Here is a 12,940-nt window from a genome sequence, read left to right as displayed (position 1 = left end):
CATCAGAAAATACAATTTCAGGCCAAGTAGGTTATTATAAATCTATACGAATAAAATTGTAAGCAGTTTCCACTTGATGTTTCTTTGTTTGTTAATCACAGAACAAAGGCTGAACTGATTTTTATGAAATTTTGGTGTGTGCTTTACCATTGTTCAGGCTTAAAATACAGGGTGTATATCTCATATCGGGGAGATTGGTTATAATGGGAGGAGAGGCAATCAAAAAACCATTGCAGACGCAGGGACTACAATTCCAATCAGTCCTCCATCAGCCATAGTGCACGTCATCATAAGCACACATAAAGTTTTCTGACAGCCAAAGAGTGATCTAAGAGACCAACGGCAGCGTTTTCTTCTCAACTAATCTGGATAACAGTTTTGTTGTTTTACTGGATTATAGGTTTTGCTTAAAAATATGTCTTTTTGTCTCATCACGGGTTGTGCTTAGACGTGCTGAATTTCCAAAAGAAACTTTTTCCCCTGTTTATTTAAATGGCTGCCTACTATATAATAAAACACTGTGTGTCCAGTCCTTAAGTGCAATCTGATTGGTCAGTCTGGCTTTCGTGACAGGGAAGAGGCATGCTGAGAGAGACGCCTTCAAAGATGGCAAGTATAAAACGGGACAGGAAGGCAAGAATGAAGGCTTTACGAGAATACATTCAAAAGAGACAGCACCTTTGAATAATACAGAGGAACGGTGCTAAAGACAGCAAATTTTTTACATATTCTATTTCATATTCTTTAACAGGTACTGTGGCTATTTATATATATTTTATATATCACACACACACGCACACACACACACACACACACACACGCACACGCACACACACGCACACACCAGCTGTGTAAGCCCGTGCTGTAAAAATCTGTAGTCCTAAAAACTATTGAAATCATCAGAAAAAAAATTGAAATGTAGAGATGTCTGGTAATTGAAAGGAACTACTCTGGGCACCTCTCTCCTAGGTTTCGTTGTGCTGACGTGTTCACCTCGCTTGTGTATTAGCGGCAGGAGGAAAAGTAAAAGGGATACCATTTTGCCAGATGTGCTCATCTCACTTGCTGTAAGAGTTTCTCTCTTTTCTCTGCAGTTTTACTTTGGCAACAGAGTTGCTTTTTTCTTCCGACTCGTTATCTTGGGGCCACCTTGTCGGCTCTCTGAGCTTCATGCTGTAGTAGCCTTGCACTTCCGGGCAGGACAAACAGACACACACACTTCCACGCATAGACGTTAAGTTTTCTGTTTCCTCGGAGGCAGAGCCATTACCCCCGACTCCACCTCACACGGAGGCACGCGTAAAATAAAACAAATGTTTCTTTTTCTTCACCTGTGGGGCACGTCTTCCCCGTGAGCCCCACAGGCACAACACAGTCCCAAAACACAATTCACCAACACAACACTCTCTTCTGGCACCACCACTCCTCCCGTCTAGCTTCATCCTCCTCCTCCCGACTCTGGCCCCTGAGTGGTGGTTGCTGGCCCATGTTATAGTCCACCTGGAAGTGCTCCAGGTGCTTCATCACTGGTTTCCGGTTGTACTTCCGGGTGGGGCTGAAGATTTGTCCAGCCAAGCTCAGAGTCCCATGCAGCGCCCCCTGGCAGCCACCCCAGATCCCAGCTGTGGAGAACTCCATCTCCCATGGAGCCCCATGGGAAGCTGAGGCACCACCACCAAGCGTCCCGGGGGAGGTATTGAGCAGCCCATGGTTGCTCCCCCTGAACATATGTTGAGGGGTGTCCTGCCACTATATATATATATCTATTGAAACAACTCTAGGGATGTGCCAGCCATGCAACCCAACAGACAGATGTTAGAGGCACACTTATATAACAAAAGATACCTTTATTTTCTTCACCAGGTGGGAAACGCCTTCCCCGTTTCCCACAGGCACAACTCAGTCCCACAAACACAAAAGCACACAATACTTATAATAATTCTTCTCTATTACTCCTCCACTGCAAGCTTCGTCCACCTTCCACCTGACTCTGGCTTTCCGAGTTCTGTCCACTGGTTCCTTATTTAAGGCACCCGAAGTGCTTCAGGTGCTCATTGCCCTACTAACTGGCAGCACTTCCAGGTGTGGAGGAAGAACCACCCACACGGGCTCAGGAACATCTGCAGCCCTGGATCCCAACAGGGCAGTATTGGACACCATCTCCAAAGGACTCATGCAGGAATCCAAGGTATGGCTGCCACCCAGGGGTCGGACATCTAGTGTTTCGGGGGAGGTAGTGTTCTGTTCAAACTGGCTCCCCAGGTCCTTCCATAGCAGAGGTGTCCCAGCTGGGCAAGGGCCCCGGCCATCTATGACAATATACTGTATATATAATGAAATGAGGTGAGAAGTCAGTGTTGTTTTACAGCTCCATAAAGGTGTTACCTAATGATCCCAATACCACATGGAAGAGTGTTCAAATGAAATTTTCTACTATGCAGCTGGTAATTCTTATAGCAAATAAAAGCTGTAAAGCACTATGAACTTGGCGTGATTTCCTTTTCTGCCAAGTATTTTTCCCTACCATGGCAGTGCAGTGTATTTTTTCATTTTTAAGAGCGATGCCTTGTCCTGATGAATGCCTGTGTCTACAATTTGTGATAAAATATTCACACTCTCTGGTGAAACTGTCTGTACTTTCTGTTTAAGTGTAGTGCCTCGTCGCTTGAGTCATGCGCCAGCAGAGGGCACAGTACTAGCGTGTAATGGATACCTTAAAAACTCACCAAGCATTTGGTGAGCGACTAAGAGTGACTTGCAGGCGGTAATGGTGAGAGGCACAAAATTGGAGCAATTGTCAAATATCACATGGAAACACAATATAAACATAGGAATGTGTCCCAGAATTTACATCAAATGATGCAATAGTGAGATGAGCATATGGTCACAACAGAACATCTACCTGCATATGTTTGTGAACAATTGCAAATATTTTCACATGTGTTCGTTTCAGGTTGCACACTTCTTGTATACTATAACACTCCTCATTGTAGGCAGCTACAGTAATTGCTCTTCTTATTTCTAATTAAACCAAAATTCAGAATTAAATCATCAGTGAGTTTCATTATCAACTCATTTTCACTTTTTGCCATCAAGCCCCTAATTTTATGGTTTAACGGTTTGATGGCAAACACAAAATGTCAATCCAAAACAGAATACAAAATGGAGGAATGAAAACATCATGAATGTAATAAAACTGTACTTAAACAAATACAAAACAAAGTTCTAATTGAAACATAAAGGTGAAATATAAACCAGAAGGGCCAAAATATACAAATCATGAAAGTGCTGATTGTTTGTAAGCCTTTGATAATCTTTTCAAAAGCAAAGCCTGTAAGTTGAATTAGAATAATAAAACATTATTTGAGGTAACATAGTATTAGAGTATTGTACCGTGTTAGCCATTAGGGATGTAATGAGAAGTCAAGCAAAACAATACCTTTTATTGGCAAACTAAAAAGATTACATATGAAGGTAACATATGAAGATTGTATTAAACTAATTCATCAAGTATATATGCTAGCACATTGTTTGCACACAGCTTGTATTTTCCAGCATAATAACCTATCTAGTATATAGTATATGTGTATGACAAATAGATCATTTCTTATAATTTATTTCTTCCTCATTTCACTCTGAATCCACATGATCAAGGCAAAAAAACTCTAGAGCAAGGCGTCATATACGGACTGTATGAACCGTTGTGAATAATGTATGCCCGTGGTTTTCTCTCAGTTCTCAATATCATGATAAGAACAGCACTGGAGTGATAAAGTTTTTGTCAGCCCTAAATGGTACATGGATGGATGGCACCAATGGTGCAAAGCAATGACATCGAAAATTATGCATAATAACTTTATGAAAGAAATGACACACCAAACAAACATCTTCAACCATCAGAGGTTTAACAAAAATGTCAGTTTCAGGCTGTGATACAGAAAAGCTTAATCTTTAGTCAGGATATGAATCTTGTGATTGGATGGGATTAGGATAATGTAGGAAATACAACAGAACTGCTCATTATAGTATACCTTTTGATTGCATACTGCTAAAGTTACATCATTTTGTAAGAATAAGAAAGGTACGTTACAGAAGATTCCAATAGATAAGATCAAAGTAAATGTACTAGAACCCTCCCTCCATTTTCTCATTTTTTCTCATTTAATAAAAAATGATGAAGTGAAAATTTGCCCGTACAAAGCAACGCCAGTTCTACCAAGTAAAACGTGACAGAATGCCAGGATGCACAAAAGATAATAAAAGGCAAATGCAGCATAACCCCCAAAAGGAAAAACAAAGGAAGAAAATCCTTTATTTGAAACCAGAGCACATAGAAGCAAAATGCAATAAGCATTCCATTATTGTATTCCCATTTTAACTTTCTTCTTGACTTTCTGTATGCATCACAAAGTCCAAATTCCCTCAAACTGTACACTATTTCACAACCCCACCAGTCAACCTAAAATACATCAGAAAAAAAAATCTGAAAGTGCTACTCCAATCACTGCGCCACCCTGCTGCAAAAAAAGTGTGAATCGAAATACTCGGAAAAAATGAAATACTTAAAATGAGACACTCTGGAAATCGTGTTTGATTAAACATCACTGTAGGCCGACTCTGTACTTCAATTACAAACGCGTGTGTGTTCGCATTTTAAAGTCATTCATCTGTCATTTTCTGATGATGAAAGGTGCTATATTCTTGTTAAAATTCACCAATCAAAATAAAACAGAGTTTCCAAAATTTACGCTAATGTAAATAAAGAGGTCAAATTGGTTTTATTTTCCTTAATCGTGTCAAACCCGTAACACTCTGGGAGTCTTAATACACTTTTGGGATATGAGTGCTCCGCCCGAAATCTCACTGCAAAAGCGTCAAAAATGCATTAAGGGCCAGTGTTGTCAATTATTAGTGTTGATCATTATTCGTACTGACCTTTGCTTTACTGCCCCCAATAGTGGAGACCGGGCAGACACTTCAAAAGCGCTCGAACCGAGTAAACGGTACTACGGACGAACGGGAGGGGACTCACCCGGGAGGGCAGCGTGAATAGAAGCGGCAACAGGACGAGAGGTGTAACGAAGAGCACCAGGAGCCTACGGACGCTCCACACTTTCTTGGCGAATTGAAGCAGCAAGTCCATCGGGAATGAGAGCAAGTTATAACCAGAAAGTGGTCGCGCCGCTCCTCACGAGACCATTTAAAGGTCCTTCTGCAGAAGATTAACCAGTCAGAGGGAGAGGCGCCACTTGGTTACACCCCAGCACGGGTTAATTAGTTGATCGTTTTCGGAGATGAGATTTGCGCTTCTGTTTGTGAGGCAATGCTGTCCACGGGTTCGTCGCAGTCTGGACTGTATTATGCCATACCTATAGAACTGCCTAAATTTCTGAGACAGTATGTTAATTTGGAAATTCCTGGGTTTAAGAATACTTTCATTTTTATTGTAACGGTATTGTTTAGAAAGGAATTTGTGAGGGGCACATAGGAAGGAAGTGTAAATTTTAATATAAAATTATAAAAGCTATGTAAGGGTTTCCGTAAAACTTGCTTTTGGTCTGTTTGAACACGCTTTAACCGAAATTTACCGCTCTAAAACACTTCGAGTTTTGGATTCTAAAACCCGCAGTGATACCTGATGCATGTCTTCTTAGGTCACTTTATTAAAATGCTAACCGCGTTTACGGGACCGTTTGTTACGCAAGACAAGACAAATCGGACATAGTACTTCGCGAAATGCGACTGGCAGGGCGCTTGCTTTTGGGTTTGAGGTGGGGCAAGGATGCTAGATTAGTTAAACAGAAAATGTCACAATGTCCATTTAAACGTTCAGATAGCTGGACACCTCAACCTTCCCCGAGACATGGGGAGTAATTCACAAATACGAGGCATTCATATATATTACACAAAAAGTAATTTCTCTTCTTACAGGTATTAAATCTGTCACATTACCCTAATCTAATCTTATTTATAATCTAGATAGGCTCATCATCTTTTGACACCCTTCCACATCACCAATCAAAATAAATCTCCACGTCGCCACTAACTCCATCCTTCGTAATGCATTTCCAGGATGTTTTTACTCAGATCTTTGAGTATTCAATCGTCTTTATTTACTTGAGGGAGGGGATGAGTGAGGTGCTGGGGAGGACACGTCCCTCCCATTTCCACCGAAGGGGGCGTGGTGCCGTGGAAGTGGAATCTAATTTGCATTGCAGAGGTGGAGACTTCTCAGCTGACGGAAGGATGTAGGCTACTGTATTCGCTGCCGCCAGCGGAACGAGGTAGGGGTAGGGGTGAATAGAAGAGAACATTTTGCTAATCATGTCCTTTTAATGTTTGTAAAACCTGCCTGCTTTTGCAGAGTGTTTTTTACGTGTCGTGCGTGCCTCCACACACTGTACAGGGTAAGGAGTCACCCACTTTTTTGAACGATGTCGTTGTCTGGTTGCCCCAGTGCGTCCGCTGTGAGTATTTTAGGTTAGATTACTTTAATCCCCAAGGAGAAATTGAAATGCACACCGCAGTAAAATATAGCATACACAGATACCGAATCAACGTACAGTATAAGATCATAGATTAAACCCATATACTGCGATAAATATTACGCTAAAATAACTAGTATTTTGAAGCCTGTACTACACTATCTGCCTGTAGCTCTGGCAGGAGTGAAGAACAGGACCTCGGGAGGAACAGAAAAGATTCCTCGAAGTGAAAAGGGTCTGTGACTAAAAGTACAGCAGCCTCAAGTCATCCACCTTAAGCTTAGCATGTTTGGGGTGGGTAGTACTTGGATGGGAAACCATCTAGGAAGACACTAAGGTTGGTGTTGATGAGGCTAGCTGGGGGTTGTTACCTTGTGGACTGTGTGTAGATCCCAATGCCCCAGTGCAGTGATGGAAACAATATGCTGTAAAAATGGGGTTGTCCTTCGGATGAAATGTAAAACTGAGGTCCTGACTCTCACTGGTCATTAAAGATCCCCGGCATCTATCAAAAAAAGAGTAGAGTTTATCCTGATGTCCTGACTAAATTAAATTATCAAGGCCTTGTCCATTCTGGCCCACTAATCAATCCATGTCTCTAATCAGCTATCTCTCACCTCCTTTTACCAGCTAATAGCTAATGTGTGTTGAGTGTACTGGCACCATAATGACTGTCGTTGCATCATCCAGGTGGATGCTATACATTGGTGGTGGTTGAAGTTGTCCCCCATTGTCTAAAATGCTTTGAGTAGTAAAAAAAGCGCTATATATCCACCTAAATAATCAGATTGTGATTCATAACTAAGAATGTAATGCTGTACTCTGATCTTCACCCTGTCAAATAAGTGAACCAGGTGCCATGGCGCAAAGACAGAGGCTTCGCCTCAGGCGCTGACCCAAGGTTCGAACCCCATAAGGAGATGCAAAAGTGCTTACACCTGACGAGCCCCAATAAGGGCGAAACACATGTTGTGCAGTCTTTGTATTATCTGGCAGATACTGTATTACACACACACACACACACACACACACGCACACACACACATATATATCTATATATATTCATTGCATTTGTAGTCTGAGTCCCGACCTGATTGCTATGCAACATATATATATATTTATCCATCCATCCATCCATTACACAACCCGCTGGATCCGAACACAGGGTCACGGGGGTCTGCTGGAGCCAATCCCAGCCAACACAGGGCACAAGGCAGGAACCAATCCCAGGCAGGGTGCCAACCCACCACAGATATATATATATATATATATATATATATATATATATATATATATATATATATATATATATATATATATATATATATATATATATACTCTATCTATATATATATACTCTCTCTATATATAAAATCCTAAGCCTAAAAGTGCAATGATTTTGTGCAGCAATTTTATGTGAAGTTTTTATGTCACGTTTTTTGTCATGCTTTAAATCGGGCTTATTTTAAAACATACATATATATGTTTGGTATCATTCTTCTCAGAATTTATCGAACGTTAATGTGAGATTGTTAGATTTTCAGATTCTTATTCCGTTTTTAAATTATAAACTAAAAAAATATCAAGAACTCACGTCCCGCAAGATGAGACTTTGTGCCAAGAGATTTAACGATGCCCGCGGCTGGAAATAAAAGACAAAGAGTAGGACAGCTGCAGTACAGGCTTTTAAATGTTCGAAGCATCGTGCGAGATGCAGATCACATGGCACGGCAGAAGCAGCAGCAGCAGCAGCAAGCCAGCAGCTGATCAAGCAAAGATGAGGTAAAAAAACACTGGATTTTCCCATTGTATCACCATTTAAGAAGGGGTTTTGGAGGGGTGACTGCATCTCCTTGGGATGTGCTTAGTCCCCCTCTTCACAACGCGAGCAGCAGAGACGTTAAGTGGCTGGCGCGTAGCGCAGGCCAGGGGGGTTGGCAAGCGAAGCAAGCAGGGGTCGAACCTCCTAGTATATATATATATATATATATATGTGTGTCACACATGTGCATGTTGGAGGCAGCTAAAGGGTTTGAGCAAGGGCAATTCTGAGTCAGACCGAGATGTGGCAGAGTGCACTGATTCTTTTTCTCGCTTTCCTGCAGACCATCCATGAGAGATTCCACCTGGCCCTGTTGACGTCACTTCTGGGTCCGAGCCTATGGAAGATCACCTTGTTGGCTCCAGCCCCTTTGATGTCACATCTGTGGCACGAGCCTATGGCTGAAGACCCTTATGATCCCGACCCCTCTGATCTCACTTCCTGTCTTCCCCTTTAAAAGCCTCAACCTTATTCTCTCAGTTCTGTTTTGGACTCTGATTTGTGCACATCAGTGCTATCTTTTGTTTGCAATTTTGCAGCCTGGAAACCAAATATACGGGTGGCTGCCCTAAACCTTGCTATGACTTGTGGTCAAGTTTGTGACAATATATATTATTACGCACAAGTACATAGGGAGCAGCTTAAGGCCTCGATACGCACCGCGGCATGTCGTGTCAGGGGACAACGGCAGGGTACTAACCTCTTTTTCTTTATTTCCTTAGAAAGAACGAAGCACCGCTGCCATGTCTTGGTCTCTGCCAGCTCCGCCTTCATGGTTGCCTGCTCCAGCTTGATGGAATGGAGCTCGTTCATCATTGTCGTTAACACTGTATTCAGGTCCTTCCCTTCTGACATTCTTCGGGCTGTGTATCCTGCTGACTACGCCACTATAAGAAAAAACAACAAAACAATTGTAAAGGTTTGGAGTTCCGTCCCCATATACTGTGAGGAAATCACGGTCAGTCAGGTTCTTGTGCAACATAACAGACAAATGAGGAGTTGACAGGTGGACAATTTATGAGGTGGGGACGGAAGTGAATAGACAGGATGCTAGGAAGAAACCGTGGTGGTGGATGGGAGAAATAACGTCATCAGGAGGGGATCAAAGGGAAGGAAGGAACCCGGAAATGGCTGGTTTCTTTAGGAGTCCGGGTAAACTCACGGCGGCAGTGCTTCGTTCTTTCTAAGGAAATAAAGAAAGTCAGTCCTGTCATGGAGATGACTTTTCTGATAAGTTTGTTCAGGTTTTTTGGATCACCTGAACTCCAGTTGCTTCCCCAGGCGACCACCTTATGGAACAACACTCTGGCAACAATGGATTGGTAAAACATTTCCAGTAGCTTGCTGGATACATCAAAATACCTTCTCAGAAAGTAAAGTGTACTTTGCCCCTGTTCATACAGCTCCATTATGTTGTCAGACCAGTCCAGTTTGCTGCTCAAATGGACCCCAAAATGGACCCCCAAGTATTATAGTTTTGCACCACCTTCACTTCCTCCACCTGGTTAATGACTGGTCTCAAGGACTTCTTGACATTTTGGAAGTCCACCATCAACTCTTTTTTTTTTTTTTTTTTTGATATTAAGGTGCACCAAAAACAAAGTCCTCCACCAGCATTCTGTAATCTGACGCATCTCCATTATCAATACAACCTTATGATGCACACGTCTTCTGAGAATTTCTGTAAATGGCAACAGCTGATATTTTACTGGAAGTCAGTTGTGTAGAAGGGAAACAGCAAGGGAGATAGAAGGGTTTCCTGAGATGCCCCAGTATTTCACATTACTGTCTCTGACACTCAGCCCTCATTCCAGTTCTACTCATATGCTAAACGTCATATTAAAGAGAATCATTAACTGTCACAGCCACCTGTAAGTTGTACAGTAAACATAAACAATTAATAAGTTACTTTGATTTATGTTGTGATTCTTTAAACAAATGCCTTTTTTTCAATATTTTTATAATGTGATGCCTTGTAATCAAACTTAAGGTTGATGACTGCCTGCCATATATTAGGGGAGCACACATCTGTTAAAAGAGGTTGCTTAATTACTGTAGAGATGGCACTGAACAGAAGCATAGCTAGAGTTAGTTGGGTACTAGTTCAAAAACAAATTATTCCCCCATGTGTAAGTATATTGAATACAAATAAAAAAGGCCATCATCAACAAGATCCAACAAAATAAAACATCAATAGTCATAAGTAAGTTATACGGATTTGTGGGAATGATAACATTAGTCTTTTCATTCAGATATCAGATAGGCAAACATGTTTATAATTAAGCCTTGTGAAACAACAATCATGCAGTCACAATGCGCCCCTGGGCCTCATGGACCCCACTTCCAGAAGGTTGTACCCTGCTTGCACCTCCACATGCACACCAGGGGGAAGAGAACCATAGAAAAAGGAGTAATGAAGAGGAGATGAAGGAAAAAGAAGGGAGCATGAGGGCATAGATGGAGAGAAACGGGAATAGCAATTCAGAATCAGAAGGTGAAGCATATAGAAGTCAGGCTGGAGGAGTGAAGAGAAGGAAAACAATATTGTGTTCATAAGAATGACTTATAAATTCTCTGAAACCCTTTCACTTTTTTATCCAGTGCCTCCTGACTCACTGGTATGAAAAAAGCCCCACATATGATATACTATTCAATCTGTCTTATTCTCTAGTTATGGAAGTCCTCAAGTGTTTGGGGTCTCTCACCTATTTTTGGTCCTCTAGACCCTAAAACTCCTCTTTATTAGGCCATTTTGGAAATAATAAGCCTTATAATAAAGAGTAAACCAATAGGTGTCTTCAGCAAAAATGATCTAAAAGCTCTGAAGCTGTGCATAAACCAGCAACTGTCCCCAGGGTTCACCCCAAATGGGATACAAGGGATCAAACAGAGACTCCTTTTCAGGAAACTTTGAAAAAATGGGGATAAGTAATATAGGCACGTGGAGTGTCATTTTTATGAACTTTTGAGGTTGCTTACCATGAATATAATTATATATATTTTTTTGGTATTTGGTACACAGTATTAATAGTTGGTTCTTTACTAGTGATAGACTATTTAGACCAGGGGTGAGCAAAGTCATTCTTGGAGGGCCGCAGTGGCTGCAGGTTTTTGTTCCAACCCAGTTGCTTAATAAGAAGCACTTATTGCTCAAGTAACACTTCTGCTTCATTTTTTTGTTTGTTAATATTTTGAACTCTTATTACTTATTCTAGTCTTAAACAGCTGTTTTCTTGGTTTTTAATTGCTCCTCATTAGCAATAAAATGCAAATGACAAAAGAAACCAGCAGTCGTCCCCACCACCCATTTATTCAATGTGTGCATTTATTGTGCACTTTTTGGTTTAATTAAATACTTGGAAGGAAAGTGAAGATAAAAAAGTGAAAGATTGAGCATTACTCATCCATTTTAGACTTGTCACAAAAACGAGACATACTCAGATAAAGGGTTGTGGCAGCCACCCGTATAATCTGGTATCCTGGCTGCAAAAATAATTTTTATCAAAATAAACAGCACTGATGTGCATACAATTGAGTCCAAGACAAGACTGAGGAATTAGGACAAAGGGCAGGGTTTTAAAGGGGAAGACAGGAAGTGAGGTCATAAGGATCAGGGACGTGTTCGTTCTCCATTGGTTCGGGCCCGGGCGTGACGTCAGAGGGGCCGGAGCCAGTAAGGTCTCCTTCCATTGGCTCAGTCCCGGAAATGATGTCACAAGAGCCAGGTGGAATCTCCCGGGAATGGTCTGTAGGCAAGAGAGAAAAAGAGTCAGTGCACTCTGCCACCTCCCAGCATATCTCAGAACTGCCGTCACTCAAGCCCTTTAGCTGCCTCTCATGCGCACGTGTGTGACAGACTTCAAATCATTTGGATGACTAGGGGGCTTTGCACCCTGCTCGCTTCGCTCGCCAACCCCTAGGCGGCCCCAACGTGCCACTTCGTGGATCTGCCGCTTGCGCATGGGGAAGTGGATATACAATTTAAACAGGTGGTTATTTTCATGGGAATTGTTACATATGCATAATAGAACTAACTATTTTACATTACAGCGATTAATTAACAATATTAAAAAAGAGTAAAATGTAATAATTTGAAAGTAAATTATGCTTCATGTTGTGTTAAGAGTTATTCGTTGCATAATACGATTTCGTTCTGTTTGGCTTTGAAATTAACACGCAAATACTTTTTAAACTTACACTTTTACTGTAAAACTTCAGTAAAAAAAATTTTTGAATTAAATTTTCGTCAATATTGCATTGAATTTTGATTCTGTGTTTGGACTTTCATTGTGACAACGTAATGTATAACTGCCCGTGATTGAATTTCATTTCTTTCTCTCTATTAAATAAAATGACTTTTTTGAATGTTTGGCTCTGAAATTTGTTAATTGTCTTTGCAAAAGCTATTCTAACGGGAAACTGTTAACATTTCAATATGAACTAGGGGGCTCCGCCCCCTGCTCGCTTCGCTCGCCAACCCCTGGCGTTGGGGCATGACAAAGAGTGAGATGTATGAATTAGATATAGAATAGTGTGCAGGTGTGGATGATGCATAGATAAAGCAAAAAATACAGTGTTTGGCACAGAGTAATGGTTTATTGGAATATTTCTTTGTACACAACATTAGTACTAA

General features: G+C 41.3%; 1 protein-coding gene across 1 annotated transcript in view; it reads right to left on the bottom strand.

Annotated features, from left to right (window-relative positions):
* Positions 1-5,247, bottom strand: part of slc13a3 (solute carrier family 13 member 3) — a 129,793-nt gene extending 124,546 nt beyond the window's left edge. Inside the window, exon 1 of the mRNA XM_028811932.2 lies at positions 5,033-5,247. Within this exon, the coding sequence (XP_028667765.1) occupies positions 5,033-5,143 (111 nt within the window). The 5' untranslated portion in view covers positions 5,144-5,247. The remainder of the gene's footprint in view (positions 1-5,032) is intronic.
* Positions 5,248-12,940: the final 7,693 nt, after the last annotated feature.

The sequence above is a fragment of the Erpetoichthys calabaricus genome, chromosome 10 (assembly GCF_900747795.2).
Source record: "Erpetoichthys calabaricus chromosome 10, fErpCal1.3, whole genome shotgun sequence".
Taxonomy (NCBI): Eukaryota; Metazoa; Chordata; class Cladistia; order Polypteriformes; family Polypteridae; genus Erpetoichthys; species Erpetoichthys calabaricus.
Note: the sequence above shows the minus strand (reverse complement) of the source record. Positions and strands in the feature narration are given on the sequence as shown.